The sequence below is a fragment of the Centropristis striata genome, chromosome 11 (genome assembly GCF_030273125.1).
Source record: "Centropristis striata isolate RG_2023a ecotype Rhode Island chromosome 11, C.striata_1.0, whole genome shotgun sequence".
Taxonomy (NCBI): Eukaryota; Metazoa; Chordata; class Actinopteri; order Perciformes; family Serranidae; genus Centropristis; species Centropristis striata.
Window position 1 is genome coordinate 3,996,058 of NC_081527.1, and position 15,887 is coordinate 4,011,944.

The following is a 15,887-nucleotide window of genomic DNA, read 5'->3' on the forward strand; positions in this document are numbered from 1 at the left end:
TTAGTCATTTTGTGACTTTTTTTAGTCGTTTTGTGTCTTTTTCTGGTCATTTTGTGTCTTTTACAGTAGGGCTCCACGCTGCTTTGTTTTCTAGTCTGGATGGAGTCAACAAGTCTGGATTATTTGGAGCTTTTGGACTCCACAGGGTTAAGTGCACGCTCCTATATGTGGCCCTGTGGTAGTGAACATAAAAACTGTGGCCCCCTGCAGCATTTAAGTTGCCCATCCCTGATCTAGAAGTATTTTCTGTTCAGCATGTGGCTCCGTTTTGCACCTGACTTTAAAGAGTGTGACACCACCTGATACTTCCTGTTGTGCCCCGGACAACAAGAGGGTAAATCCCTGAGATAGTATCCATCCAGAGGGAGGAAGGAGGAACTGGGGCAGAGTTTCTCCTGCCTGGAGCCTCCTCTCTCTCTCTCAGTGTACTGCTGTATGTGGGCCATCGCTGCCTGGCTGGGGAAACGGGGCCACAAGAGCCATAGAGCAACCTGAGAGGAGCAGAATGTAGGTTAACTGTAAGTTATGTAAGAGGGAGAGTGGAGGGAGGTTTACTCTCACTGAGAGCTGAGAGGATGGAGGATCATCTGTCACTGCTGAGGAGGAGAAACACTGAAATAATGAGTCTGTCCTGAGGCGTCATGGTTCACTTCATTCTTATTTACATCAATAGAATTAAATTAAACCTTTGACTTGATTGCTGCATTAATAATGTGAATATATCAGAGCTCGACTGATTGAGGCTGATAGTGATTTTAGAGGGGAAGAATTCACAAATTACCGATATGACAGCTAATATAATGAAAATAATGCTTTTTTTGTTCATTTTAACCCTCTGGAGTCCATCTATTTATTGAAAATACACTTGTTTTATTTACAGTAATAACTTTATTCATATATATATATATATATTATATGTAAACAAGCTGAGAAAGCCAGTTACATTACAAGCCGTGTGACATTTATGTTTCTAGACCATTTTTAAAATGTGAATTTTCTTTCTACAATGAAAACTATTACTATTTTTAATTTACATGCAAATAGACTGTTTTGTAGTTTTATTATCTATTATTTTTTCTGCTGTTTTTGTGTGTATAAATGGTAAAAAATCTGCCTGATAGCCAAGTTTGTGTGGAGAAAAGGGAGCCATGCATGTGATGTAAGGACAGACTGAAATATGCTGAACAGATAAAGAAATGAATGCAGAGGAAGGTGACAAATTTGAACCAAAATCTCCTGGACTTCAGAGGGTTAACATCTGGTACAACTAAAGGTTCATTTGTTTGGACAAATATAATGATAACAACAAAAATAGCCGATAAGAGTTTAATTTAAGAGCTGATATCTAGACATTTAACATGGTTTTATTGATAAAAACCAAAATCATTATCAAGAAAACCATGGAAAATAATTAGCAACTGCTTCCAGCGCCGGCACAAGCAGGACACCAATCTAGTTTCTTTGCAAATGTTTAATTTATCTGCAGACTGCAAATGATTAATTTCACAGTAATGTCCAATTTCTCGGCAAATGTTTAAAATGTTTTAGCCTTTAAAGATTTAAGTCTTTAAAGTAAATTCAGATTTATCAAAGGTTAATTATTTATAAGGTTTTTTTAATGTGTATAGTGTATGTTCTATCTATCTATCTATCTATCTATCTATCTATCTATCTATCTATCTATCTATCTATCTATCTATCTATCTATCTATAAATACAGTAACTTTAACTAGAAGTGAGCGTTTCCGTTCTAATTATAAGTAATATATAAATATAAATGTTCTGATGTTTCCATGAGTCACCTCCGGCTCCATTAGAGCAGCAGCACTAGAAAACCTCCTGACACATTGTTGAAGAGAGCAACAAAGTAAAAAAAGGAAGAGGAAACTCCAACTGTAGAGCTCAGATGTATTTTTGGAGCAGCAGTGTGATTGTTCTATAAATAGCTCCGTGTAACACTCTGATCATGAGTGTGACAGAAGAATCTCACAGGATTCACACTGGACAAACCTTCAGGTTGAACAGTTAAAAGATCCTACAAACACTGTGGAAAAGGTGTGTCTGAAAATGAGATAAAACAGTAAATCTAGAAATAAGCATGTTGAACACTTAAAATAAGAAATTAACTCTTAAAACCAGATCAATTAAAGCTGCCAGCAGTGATGAACTGGCCGAGCAGAGTGAGCTGATGATTATTTTGTTTCTTACCAAGATAAATTAAATGGTGATTTTACGCCTTTTGTGTGATTTTTGTGCGGTTTTTTTTTGTTGTTGTCTTTTTTGATCACTTCCTGTGTTTTTGTGTCTTTTTTGTGTGTCTTTTTTGTGTCTTTTTTTGTGTCTTTTTTGTATCTTTTTGTCCTTTTTGTGTCTTTTTTTGTCATTTTGCATCTTTTTCTTCTTTTTTGGTCATTTTGTGTCTTTTTAAATCTTCTTTTGGTCAGAAAATGACCAAAAAAGACAAAAAACTGGCCCGAGCAGAGTGACCTGATGATTATTTATTTCTTACCAAGATAAAAAAAACTAGATTTAGAAGTGTTACATAATTTATCTTGTTTTAAGAGTCAATTTCTTATTTTAAGCGCCCAACATGCTTATTTCTAGATTTAATAATCTTAATTTAAGAAACTTTGTCAAGGTAAATTATCTGTCCATGCAGCAAGATCATTTCCCTCAGATTTACTGTTTGATCTGGTTTTTAGACCTTTTTTGCAGTGCAAAAAGTCCAAATGAGATCCTTAAATCAAGGTGCAGTTAGTAGCTGTCTGCTGTGTGACTGTGAGGTCATCTCTGGTGTCTTTACTCCTCACACAGGTCAGTGGGAAAGAAACACACATGAACTAGAGTGACCCCACTAAAGTGGGTCACACACTCATGACACACTTCCACTGAGGACACACACACAGTACAGTACACACACACACACACACTCTGACCAACAGGTATGCAGGTATTTGTGTTGTTTTTACTCAAACTGAAGCAGCGATATGCATCAACGTGGGGTCAAAGGTCAGGAGTATTCTGGACTTGTCTGCCTCTAGTTCATCTGTCTGTCCATCTGTTAATCTGTCACTCTGTGTGTGTGTGTGTGTGTGTGTGTGTGTGTGTGTGTGTCTCTGAGCTTCATTTTCCTCCCAGTCGGGGACACAGAGAGTAGCTTCTGATTCTCTTTAAACCTCTGAAGTCCAAGAGGAGATTTTGGTTCAGATTTGTCAACTTCCTCTGCATTAACCCTTTTAGTTTGGGGCTATTTTGTTGGTTTTTGACTCTTTTTTTCATTCTGCCTTTAAATATGCAACTTAAATAATAATCACCATGTCATGCTGGTATCGTCTTTTTCAGCTAAACCTCACCTGATTATTATTTTGTCATTTTGACTTACTGGATCAACATTTTGAAACACAAAAAACACACACAAAAAAAGAAAAAAATACAAAAAACATGTTAAAAAACACACACACACAAAATTACAAAAATAAAAAATAAAAAAGATACAAAAAACAACATTTTTTAAAGAAAAAAACCCCACAGAACACACATTAAAAAAAAAAAAAAACACACACAAAAAAAAAAAAACCCACAGAAAATCTTTTTCAGCTAAATCTCACCTGATTATTATTTTGTCATTTTGACTTACTGGATCAACATTTTGAAACACAAAAACACACACAAAAAAATACAAAAAACATGTAAAAAAAAACAAACAAAAATGCACACAAAATTACAAAAAACACAAATAAAAAACATAAAAAAACACATATTTTTTTTATAAAACCCCCCCACAGAAACACACATTAAAAACACACCAAAAAAAAAAAAAACAACTTGAAAACACACATTAAAAAACCCTAATAAAACAGACAAAACAACACAAAAAATTGAAAAAATTACAAAAAACACAGATAAAAACACACCAAAAAATTACAATAAAACACAAAAAATAGCCCAAAATCACACACAAAAAACAGTTAACACAAAAGATTGCATTAAAAATGTTGAAACACTGCAAAATCTCAAAAAACTCTGCAAAAAAAGCAGCTCCATGCTGCTTTGTTTTTACATCATGAAGAAGTCGTGCTTCCGTGGACGCTAGAGGGTTAAAGCACAGACATGTCTCTTTTTTTGGTGATTTTACGTCTTTTGTCTCTTTCTATTGTCTTTTTGTGTCTTTTTTGTGTCTTTTTTGGTCCTTTTTGTGTCTTTTTTTGGGTCTTTTTTTGGTCATTTTGTATCTTTTTACATCTTCTTTTGGTCACAAAATGACCAAAAAGGATTTTTTCTTTAAGGCTTTACACCCAAATCCATAATCCGCCCAGTAACAGCTTCTCTGCGCTGCAGGGAGTTCCATGGAGTTTAGGAGTGTCTGACTGGAATCACATCTCAGAGGAATGAGTCATATTTCAGTAATGTCAGATGAATACCTGGCAACATGTGTCACCTCCACGCTAATAAAGGTTTTGATATTTTGTCTATGAAAAGCCACGAGCATCTGAATCTGATCAGTAACTCAATCTGTCATTTTTTAAAGGTAATTACAACAAACTAACAATAATGTTGAAACAGAAATACCACTTTATGTGTCTGATACGCTGTCATATCTTTCATTATCATGTGTGGATTATGAAGTAACTGTCTTGTCTCTGGTTGTTTTGCTACTTTTGCTTCTCTTTGTGTTCACGTTGTGTTTCTTTTGGGGTTTTTTGTGTCTCTGCAGTAATTTTGAGTCACCTTGTAGTTACTTTGTGTCTCCTTGAACTCATTTTTTAAAATCTCTTTTTGGTTGTTTTGTGTCTCTTTGTGGTTATCTTGTATATATATTTGTCAATGTAAAATATAGAGAGGGGAAATTAAAGGAGAGAAGTAAAACATTAATCAAATTATTATTACATGTATAAGATTAAGATTTCCTTTATTAGTCCCACAACGGGGAAGTTTCAAGTGTTACAGCAGCAAAGTGGATAGCAAAAAACAATAATAGTTAACAACAGTATAAACTAGAAATAGAAGCAAATAAACAAGTGAAAAATATAATAAAGTATTATGTATGTATATATGTATGTATATATGTATGTATGTGTGTGTGTGTGTGTGTGTGTGTGTGTGTGTGTGTGTGCGTGTGTGTGTGTATGTCTATATATATTTCATATTGTACTCATGGTTTCATTTAATTTATTTAGGTATATTTTACTCTTTATCTGTCTTTTTCATTTAATCAATTCATAATGAATCATTAATTCTGTTATTGTCTTGTGTATTTGTGTAATTTCTAATTTTACTGAGACCCTTTTTTCTTTTTTTTCTCTTCTCGCTTTTTTTTTTAAATTTAATTTAATTTAATTTAATTTAATTTAATTTAATTTAATTTTTTATTTATTTATTTATTAATTTATTTATTTTTTGGGAGTGAGGTACTTGAAGTCATTTTGGTTTGGATGGTGGTTTATTTTTCTATCTATCTTTTCTATCTGTTGTGATATATTTGTGAATATAGAGAGCACTCATTGATGTTTTTGTTTTGATAAAAATAAATAAAATCTATTTAAAAAAATAAAGTATTTAACAGTTTACAATATAAACAAGTAAAAATATAAAAAAAGTATTAAGAATTAAAAAAAATAAATGTGTAATAATATTACAAACCCCCACAATAAATCAACTCTGACAGTCTCAACAAAAGCTGAGAAATATGAGCCTCATCTTCTGTTCTGAAGACATATTCCTATTATTTTGCCCACCTTCATATATCACTGAGTTTATTAAAAAGTTTCTTTGTAAAAAAAAAAAAAAAAAAAAAGAAGGTTATTCATGTTTAATGCTAAAGTCCAAATAAGTGTTCCAACTGGTTTATAATGTTGGCTGATAATCACCAGTTTATAAGTGAGTTATTTACTGGTTGTCAGAGTACAGTGTGTGTGTGTGTGTGTGTGTGTGTGTGTGTGTGTGTGTGTGTGTGGGCAGCAGTGACAGCCATAGACATCTATGGTGACAGCTCTCTGCGTGTGTCACCGTTTGCGTCAAGACGGTCTGGGAGCCGCAGAGAGGCCGGATGTGACGCAAGATGATGCCCCGACTCAAGCACTTCCGGTTTCGTTGCGCTGTTAGCCGGCTAACTATGAACTTTCCCAATTTGTAAGCTTTTAGCTAGCTATTTAAACTGACTCATGATGTTGAGTCGTTTATTTATCTGCTGGTTTTTACATTTGGTTGTTTTGGTTTAGAGCAGAATTCAGTTAATTTGAGACTAACTGATGCTGTAAGCTAGCTTTCATCTACACTACCACAGGGCCACATACATGAGCGTACACTTCACCAGATAGATGAAACTGCACTTTTAAATGTTTACAGTGCAGTAACTTAACATATTTCATGCTCAAATGCATGTTTAACAGTATAAATAGGAATACAAAAGGTTTGAAGCAAATAAAAAATAACCACTTACTGTGATTTCTTATTTTTTCAGTGCAAGAACAGCAGACCAACATTAATTACAAGAAGTAATTTTGTGCATTTTTACACTGCACTTTTAAGATTTCATGTTTTTGGTCATTTTGTGTCTTCTTTTGTTAATTTTGTGTCTTTTTTGTTAATTTTGTATCTTTTTTGTTCATTTTGTGTCTTTTTTGTTATTTTTTTGTCTTTTTTTGTTCATTTTGTGTCTATTTTTGTTCATTTTGTGTCTTTTTTGTTCATTTTGTGTCTTTTTTTGTTATTTTTTTGTCTTTTTTTGTTCATTTTGTGTCTATTTGTGTTCATTTTGTGTCTTTTTTGTTCATTTTGTTTCTATTTGTTTAGTGCAGTAACTTAACATATTTCATGCTCAAATGCATGTAGTTGTACTGAGGGCCACTTCAAGTGAGGGTGTCCATCCTGCTGTAAGATAACAGGTATCATCTTTGAGCTCAGTTTGAGTTTAAATTAGTAAAAAAAAAAAAACATTGTATCTGTTCCACAAAGCGGACTATCATATGCTTATTATTTTTAATAGCTAATTTCTGACTTATTCTACACAAACGGTGTCTAACGGTTACTAACTGTCCTAACAGTTGTACGCATGCGCGAGCTCTGAGGTCTGTCTAACTGGGAGGAATGGGGGGTGAACTATCTTGTCGCCAGGCTGCTGTGGACTCTTTGTGTGCTCCAGCCAGTCTCTCATGTTCTCTGTACTACACTCACACACAGACACACAACACACCGCTCAGCTGGCTGCACCGCGACCAGATCCACAACTTAGAGCCACTTTCAGCCTTTTTATTTTTATTTTTTTATTATTATGCTGCATTTTACTTCGTGGTGAGTAACTGACCAATAATAACTCTCTTTCTCTCATAGGTTTCTAAGGGAATCACTGTGGTTTAAATGGTCATGTTGTATGTTTATGACTTGGTGTTATGTTCATGTAGAATGAGTGTATTATTCTTTTAAATATGGCTCATCTATGGAGCGCTGCTGCTATTATCCAGCCTGCTGATACTATGTTTGATGAAGAGAATTAAAGTAGTACTAGTGTCTAAAGAAACTTCCTACCTCCTGTCTGTCTGTCTGTCTGTCTCTCTGTCTGTCTGTCTGTCCTCTGAGGCAGCAGAGGAAGTTTTGTGTCTGAATGTTTCTGTCAGATGGACATTATGGGGACAGAGGTGTCTTTGTAGCCGACATGACTCTGTGTGTCTCGGGGTGAAGAGGTCAGCTGCCTAATAATGTTATTAATAATGTTATTATCTGGTTATTATACCAACAGGAACCTCTAGAATAAAAACTCTAATAATAATGTAATTATAGTGAACTTATTCTGCGTCATGGTAGTTTTTTTCTCCTCTATTAGTGTCACTATACAGATTCCCTGCAGCTTATTCTTTTTTATTATTATTAGTATCACGATTTTCGGGAATCCACGGTTCGATTTAACTTTCGATTTTAAACCTTTTTGAAGTACAGGAGATTTTGTTTCAAATTTGTCAACTTCTTATGCATTCATTTCATCTTTCAGTTCTTAAAACTACTTGTAATTTAACTTACAAAGGATTCATAGTATTTGTTGGGTTTCACAGTGTGTGTAGGTTACTGTCCTGGACTTAGTTTTTTGTTTTTTTATAGCACAATATCTTATTTAATGCGACGAAGAAGTAAAATAATCGGTATCTGTATGTATACATGTGTAATTTACCACAGCTGCAAGTATGTAAGACACAGAATGACAGAAGAAAAGACACAAAATGACACAAAAAAGCTAAATTACTTAAAAAAAGAAACAAAATGACCAAAAAAAAAAAGACACAGAATTACCAAAAAAGACACAAAATAATAAAAAATAGACAAAATTACCCAAAAAAGTTTATCATCTTTCAGTCTGTCCTTACATCACATGCATGGCTCCCTTTTCTCCACACAAACTTGGCTATCAGTCAGATTTTTCATTTTATTTTAATTAACAAAATATAAAGCTGCCAGGAACCCAAAATACAAACAAAAGAGACAGGTTTCTATGGGAATGTACCAATTATTTTTACTATTTATACACACAAAAACAGCATAAAATAACAAACAAACTATAAAACAGTCTTTTTGCATGTAAATAAAAAAAACAGTAATAGTTTTCATTGTAGAAAAGAAAATGCACATTTTAAAAATGGTCTAGATGACCGTTTGAGATTGGTCTATGATACGGTCTACGTATCAGATATAAATAAAGTTATTACTGTTGTATTTTCAATAAATAGATGGACTCCAGAGGGTTAAACACACTCATTTATTCAAATTATACTGCACTTTATTGATCCTTTGGGATGACTCCCTCAAAAAAATTGAAGTTCCAGTAGTATACAAATACAAATGCAATTAAAATAAACAATCAACAGTAAACATAAAACAATACACAATTAAAGTTAACAAGTGAAAAAAGATCAGATAAATAAATATAGAGGAATGTATGGAGGATGGATATAGATAAAAACAATATAGAGGAATACACACTACTGGTCAAAAGTTTTAGAACACACCAACTTTTCCAGAATTTAATTGAAAATTATTCAGTTTAATGTCTCAGTGTACTTATTAATGCACATTTGCAACATTTAAAATTCTTTATTGAGCATGATAGTGTTTTAAAAAGTAAAAAAAAGATTCAAAATCACATTTTATGTTGGACTAAAGGACTAAAAAAAGACACAAAATGACTAAAAAAAGACACAAAATCACAAAAAAAAGACACAAAATGACCAAAAAAAGACACAAAATGACTAAAAAAAGACACAAAAAAAGACACAAAATGACTTACAAAGACATGAAAAGAATTAAAAAATGGACAAAATAGCCCAAGACTCCATAGAGTTAAGTTGTTAACCCATTTCTTGTTCCCTGAAAAAGGCCTACTTGTATAATTCTGAAATGTACATTATTTCTCAGTTTTGGTTAAGCTTACCTTTTTTTATTTACCTCTGGCAGTTCACCACTTACCTTTGTACCCTTTCAAGCTGTTCATTTGACTTGAACTGCTTGAATTTCAATAAAAAACTGGAAAAATTGGGCTGTTCTAAAACTTTTGACCGGTAGTGTATATGTATACTTATTTGTTTTTAACCGCAGCTCCTACTTTTAATTTAGATAATAACAATATAAAGCTTATTTCGATTGGTTTTTAATGCAGGAAATGTAAAATTGAGACCCCTCCTCCTCCTCCTCTGACTTTAGTAGACTAATAGAGGATCGTCCCTCTCCCACTCCACCACTATGTGCTTCTGCTGCTTTGAAACAGTAAATTATTCATCATGGTCTCAGTGGATAGACACAGAACAGTCAAGTCTCTCCACTGGCTCATAAAAACATGTAATAAATGTGATAGAATCAGGACAAGAGGCAGAGCTATAGGAACACTGCAATGCAGCATTCATTAAAAAAAATACTGTCATTTTAATCTTCTAAGAGTATTATTAATAACAAGCATGCAGCATGTGTTTCTGCAGCTAGATTCCTTTACAGCTAACTGCTAATGCTAACTGCTAATGCTAACTGTGTAAACAGTGTGAGGGCTCAAGAAGTTGTCTCTTGTTTCACCTCTTATTTGCTGATGGATCCAGGAAGTTACACACACACACACACACACACACACACACACACACACACACACGCACACACACACACACACACACACACACACACACACACACACAGTGTCACTGGTTTAACTATTTGCTTACTATTGACAATCAGAAGCTCCCTCTCTAGTGGACTTATAGGTTCAGACCAAGGTTATAATAGTTTTGGATTTTTCATTAGTTTTAGTTTTAATTTCGTTGTGATTTTTTGTTTTCAAATTCAGTTAGTTTTAATGAGTTTTTAGAGTGAGTTTACTAGTTTTAATTAGTTTTTATTTTTGGGAAAATGCTTAGTTTTACTTTAGTTTTTATTAGTTTCAGTTTTTTTGTAATAGATAGATAGATAGATAGATAGATAGATAGATAGATAGATAGATAGATAGATAGATAGATAGATTTTATTTATCCCAAGCTGGTAAATTACAGTGTAGCAGCAGCATTACACACAGAGACAATAACAACACAATTAAATAATTAAATAAAAAGAACAACCTAGGCATACTTCAAGCAATAAAATATAAAAAATACAATAAAATACAATAAAATGTAATGTAAAAATACAAATAAAGTGTCTAAAGAAGGAGTATGTATTAAGGAGTAGAATTCCAGTGCAGAATAAATATGAATATGAAGTATAAAAATGTTGGTGCTATGAAACAAATAATGTAATGGGGTATTTGTTGGGTCCAGATTCAATAAGGTCACAATAAATGTTTCCTTTATTTCCTTTGTCTGATCCATCTCAGCCCCAATAAGTTTATTAAGTCATAAAACCAGATAGATGAAATAGATTTCATATCAACCAAAAAGGTTTACGGATGAAAAAAGTTGACAAAGACGAAAACGAAGGACATTTTCACCATAATTTTAGTTAGTTTTAGTTAGTATTGTAACCACAAAATACAGTTTCAGTTAGTTATCGGGGTTTTTTTTTTTAAAAACTCTCGTTTTTATTTTTATTTCAGTTAATGAAAATGTTTTTTCAATTCTAGTTTCCGTTACTTCGTTAGTGTTCGTTACCTATAATAACCTTGTTTCAGCCTCAGTCTGTGGTTCACAGCTGTACCTGGTGTGTGGTTTCTCTTTTAGAAAAAGCTCATGCTGAAGAGTTTTTAGTGTCTCTGTTGGTTGAACGCTTCTTTCTCTCTCAGGGACTGTTTTCAGTGTTTTAAGTGCTTTAACTGCTTGGATTTTGTATAAAACTACGTGTAATTTAACTTACATAGGATTCATAGTATTTGTTGGGTTTCACAGTGTGTTTAGGTTACTGTCCTGGACATAATTTTTGTTTTTTATAGCACAATATCTTATTTAATGTGACGAAGAAGTAAAATAATCAGTATCTGTATGTATACATGTGTATTTTACCACAGCTGTAAGTATAAAAGACACAAAATGACAGAAAAAAAGCTAAATTACTTAAATAAGAAACAAAATTACCAAAAAAAGGCACAGAATTACCAAAAAAGACACAAAATTATTTTTAAAAAAGACACAAAATGACCAAAAGAAAATACACAAATTACTAAAAAAAGACACAAAAATTATTTTAAAAAAACAAAAAAATTACAAAAAGACACAAAATTACCAAAAAAGACACAAAATGACCAAAAGAAAACACACAAATTACTAAAAAAAAGACACAAAATTATTTTAAAAAGACAAAAAAAATACAAAAAAAGACACAAAATTATTTTAAAAAATACACAAAATTACAAAAAAAAGACACAAAATTATTTTAAAAAATACACAAAATTACCAAAAAAAGACACATAATTATTTTAAAAAAATACACAAAATGACCTGTCTGGGAAACCTTGAAAATACTTGAAAAGTGCTTGAACTTGACTTTGCAAACGCAGTAAGAATCCTCCTTATTGAATTATTATTTAATGAGTTTAAAACATCTTGAGGTCAAATATTGTATTATAATGAATATTTGCTGGTTTCCTTTCACTTCTGTGATATTATTTTGTTTCCTTTTCTTTGTTTCTCAGATAAAACAAGACATTTAAATGAGGCTTTTGGGACATTTATGCATGTTTTTTCAGTATTTCAGCCTTTTATGCTCAATACTCAAGAAAATATGAATCCATAATGAATTATTGTTGCAGTTTTCAAGGCATCCAAGAGTCAAAAAGTGACTTTAACAACTAATAAGAGCTCTTCAGGACTTTAACTCCACTCTGCCTCATTGTTTCTTCTCCTCAGCCGCTCCAGCAGCTCCTGTAACCCTGAAATTACTCGTGTTTGGACTTATTTTCCATGTTCACGTCCAAAAATAGCAGCCACTTGAAGCATTACACCCCCGGCCCTCAGCGTGCAGCCATTGGACGCTCCGTTTCCACGTATTCTTCACAAAAAACTTGAGGAATCATTGGAATGTTAATTACTCCGCGGGGAAAAAAGAAAAAGACATTCTTGTTTTTTTTAACTCCCTCAAAGGGCTCAGCTGCTTTGTTAGCAAATGTTGGAACCGTGTTCATATTTGTTCTCTATTGAAACATGAATTTGTCAGATAATCACTATCAAGATGTAATTAGCTTAAACAAACTGGAGAACTGGAATAAAAACCTGCTGGACCAGCAGGAAGCAGCTCTGCTTCCTCCAGCTGACACTAACAACACGGATCATTTCACTGTGTACATTTAAACAGCATCATTGTTGCATTATAACCTTTGATTTACATTACTGATGGCTCAAATGGACTCAAACTCAAATTACCTGGGGCTGATGGAGGCAGGATCAAAACGACCAAAAAAAGACACAAAATTACTTAAAAAAGACACAAAATAACAGAAAAAAACTAAATTACTTAAAAAAGACACAAAAAGACAAAATGACAAAAAAATACACAGAATTACCAAAAAAGACACAAAATTATTAAAATAGACACAAAATGTTTAAAAAAAGACACAAAATGACAGAAAAAAACTAAATTACTAAAAAAAAGACACACAATTATTTTTAAAAAGCCACAAAATTATTTTTTTAAAAAGACACAAAATGTTTAAAAAAAGACACAAAATGACGAAAAAATTACATTAAATTATTAAAAACGACACAAAATTATTTTAAAAAGACACAAAATTACAAAAAAAGACACAAAATTATTTTTTTAAAAGACACAATTATTTTAAAAAAAAGACACAAAATTATCTAAAAAAAAGGACACAAAATTATTTTAAAAAAGACAAAATTATTTAAAAAAAAAGACAGAATTATTAAAAAAATACACAAAATTATTTTAAAAAAGACACAAAATTACCAAAAACAGTAATTAAAGGGACCTTCCACACACAGCACGGTAAAGTGTCATATAAAACTCACATTAAACTTTCATATCAAGGTGGGGGCCACAAAATATCGTCACGAGGGCCACAATTGGCCCGCGGGCCGCGAGTTTGAAACCCCTGACTTATGGCCTTATGTGGATGAAGTCACATGATCTGTGCATTTATTTATCACCACAGTGTGATAAATATTTAATAAAATGTGCTTTTTGTTGCAGAATGTTGATCACCAGCCAGACGATGAGAGACGTCCTGAAGAGAAAGTCTACAGATGAAGATCTTCCCTCCTCCTCCTCCTCCTCTCCTCCATCCTCCCTCTCCTCCCCCGCCTCCTCAGAGTGGGAGTCAGATGGAGAGAGCTCCTCCTCCTCCTCCTCCTCCTCCTCCTCAGACCACCAGGAGTTCACCCCCCACAGTCCTCCTTCACACACCAGTCCTCCCAGTAAGTCTCCAGAACAAACAGAGAACATATTATTTTATAATCAGGGTCACCATTCTTAGATTTTTCATTAGTTTTAGTTTTAATTTCGTTGTGATTTTTTGTTTTCAACTTCAGTTAGTTTTAATGAGTTTTTAGAGTGAGTTTGCTAGTTTTGATTAGTTTTTATTTTTTAGAAAATGCTTTTTTTTTTTTTTTTTTTTACCATTTATACACACAAAAAAGCAGAAAAAATAAATAATAAAACTACAAAACAGTTTATTTGCATGTAAATTAAAAATAGTAATAGTTTTCATTGATGGTTATTTTTAATTATTTGCTAATACTCAAGAGACAAAAGTTAAAAAAAATTGTATTTGGCAACTGATAAGATTTGCAATTTACACCACATTTTTAGATGTATGATTGATTTTTTTATTTATTTACACAGACAAAAAAAATCATATTTTCTCTATATTTTTCAATATTTTGTAATATCGTCAAGAATATCGTTATCGCAGAAATACCCTGAAACATTGTGATCTAGTTTTGGGGCCAGCCCCAACAGTCACCAGTCCTCCCAGTAAGTCTTGACCACTTTGAAATAAAGCAGCTGCTCTTATCTGTCTGGTTTTATAGGCGTGTCTCTTATCAGCAGCTCCATATGGAAATATGGACCTTCAGGCGCTCTAGATAAGGAACGCTGGTCGACTGGTTCTGGTCCGCCGCTCCGCTGGGCAGCAGGTCATTTGACTGAGAAATAGGATGTTGTGGAATCTATTTGAATAGTCAGGTCCCTTTAAACAAGTCATATCATATCGCCCTATTAAGATATGACAAAGCTGCAGAGTTACTTAGTTACATTCCACCTCTGGCTGTTAGAATATTATATATATTATATATATTAGTTGTGCTAAAGAGGTAATATACTAATAACTCAACCTCTGTGGTCAAATCTTGGTGATGTAAAGCCTTTAAATGTGATATTTTATCACGATAATAGTGGCAGTACAGTCAAAATGAACTAGAGAACCACAGATAATTAAAAACATGTACAGTATTTTATTTTTTTACTTATTTACAGTGGTGGAAAGTAACTAAGTACATTTACTCAAGTATTGTACTTGAGTACAGTTTTGAGGTACTTGTACTTAAATTGAGTATTTCCATTTTATGTAACTTTATACTTCTACTTCACTACATTTTAGAGGCAAATATTCAACCATTTAATCCACTATATTTAGCTTTAGACAGCTTTAGTTACTTTACAAAAAAGACACAAAATTACCAAAAAAAGACACAGAATTATTAAAAAAGACACAAAATTACCAAAAAAGACTCAAATTATTTGAAAAAGACACAAAATTACTAAAAAATACACAAAATTATAAAAAAAAGACACAACATTATTAAAAAAGACACAAAATCATTAAAAAAAAAGACACATAATTATTAAAAAAGACACAAAATTATTTAAAAAAGACACAAAATGACCAAAAAAAGACACAGAATTACCAAAAAAGACATAAAATTACTAAAAAAGACACAAAATTATTTAAAAAAGACACAAAATGACCACCAAAAAAAAGACACAGAATTACAAAATTAAACAACGTGATGCATTTAACATTTGGCGCTTAAATGTAGCGCAGTAGAAGTATAAAGTTACATAAATGGAATACTCAAAGTAAAGTACAAGTACCTCAAAATGGTACTTAAGTACAGTACTTGAGTAAATGTACAGTGGACAGGGCCAGGCTGTATTAATAAGTGTTGTTGTTATTGTGTCCTGGAGCAAACAGAGCCTCAGTGTGGATCAGACAGACAGACAGACAGAGAGACAGACAGACAGACAGACAGACAGACAGACAGACAGACAGACAGACTGACAGACAGACAGACTGACAGACAGTCAGACAGTCAGACAGTCAGCTGGGAGGAGCTGGTCAGTCAGCTGCTCTGACTGGTTTACTGACTGGAGGAGTTTATGTGTGAAGGTTAGACACACGCTGGTAAAGTCAACAGGAAGCTGATAGAGTCTGACTATGTCCTGGTGAACTCCTCAGAGCTGATAGACTTTTACTGACT

General features: G+C 32.9%; 1 protein-coding gene across 2 annotated transcripts in view; it reads left to right on the top strand.

Annotated features, from left to right (window-relative positions):
- The window catches only part of LOC131980453 (cysteine/serine-rich nuclear protein 1-like), a 158,968-nt gene that overhangs the window by 137,622 nt on the left and 5,459 nt on the right, over nucleotides 1-15,887 (top strand). The window contains exon 1 of one of the 2 annotated variants that reach the window (XM_059344700.1): nucleotides 13,598-13,823. The exons of the other annotated variant lie outside the window; for it this stretch is intronic. Within the exon in view, the coding sequence (XP_059200683.1) occupies nucleotides 13,601-13,823 (223 nt within the window). The 5' untranslated portion in view covers nucleotides 13,598-13,600. Of the gene's footprint in view, nucleotides 1-13,597; nucleotides 13,824-15,887 lie in introns of those variants that run through there. 2 annotated transcript variants of the gene reach the window in all.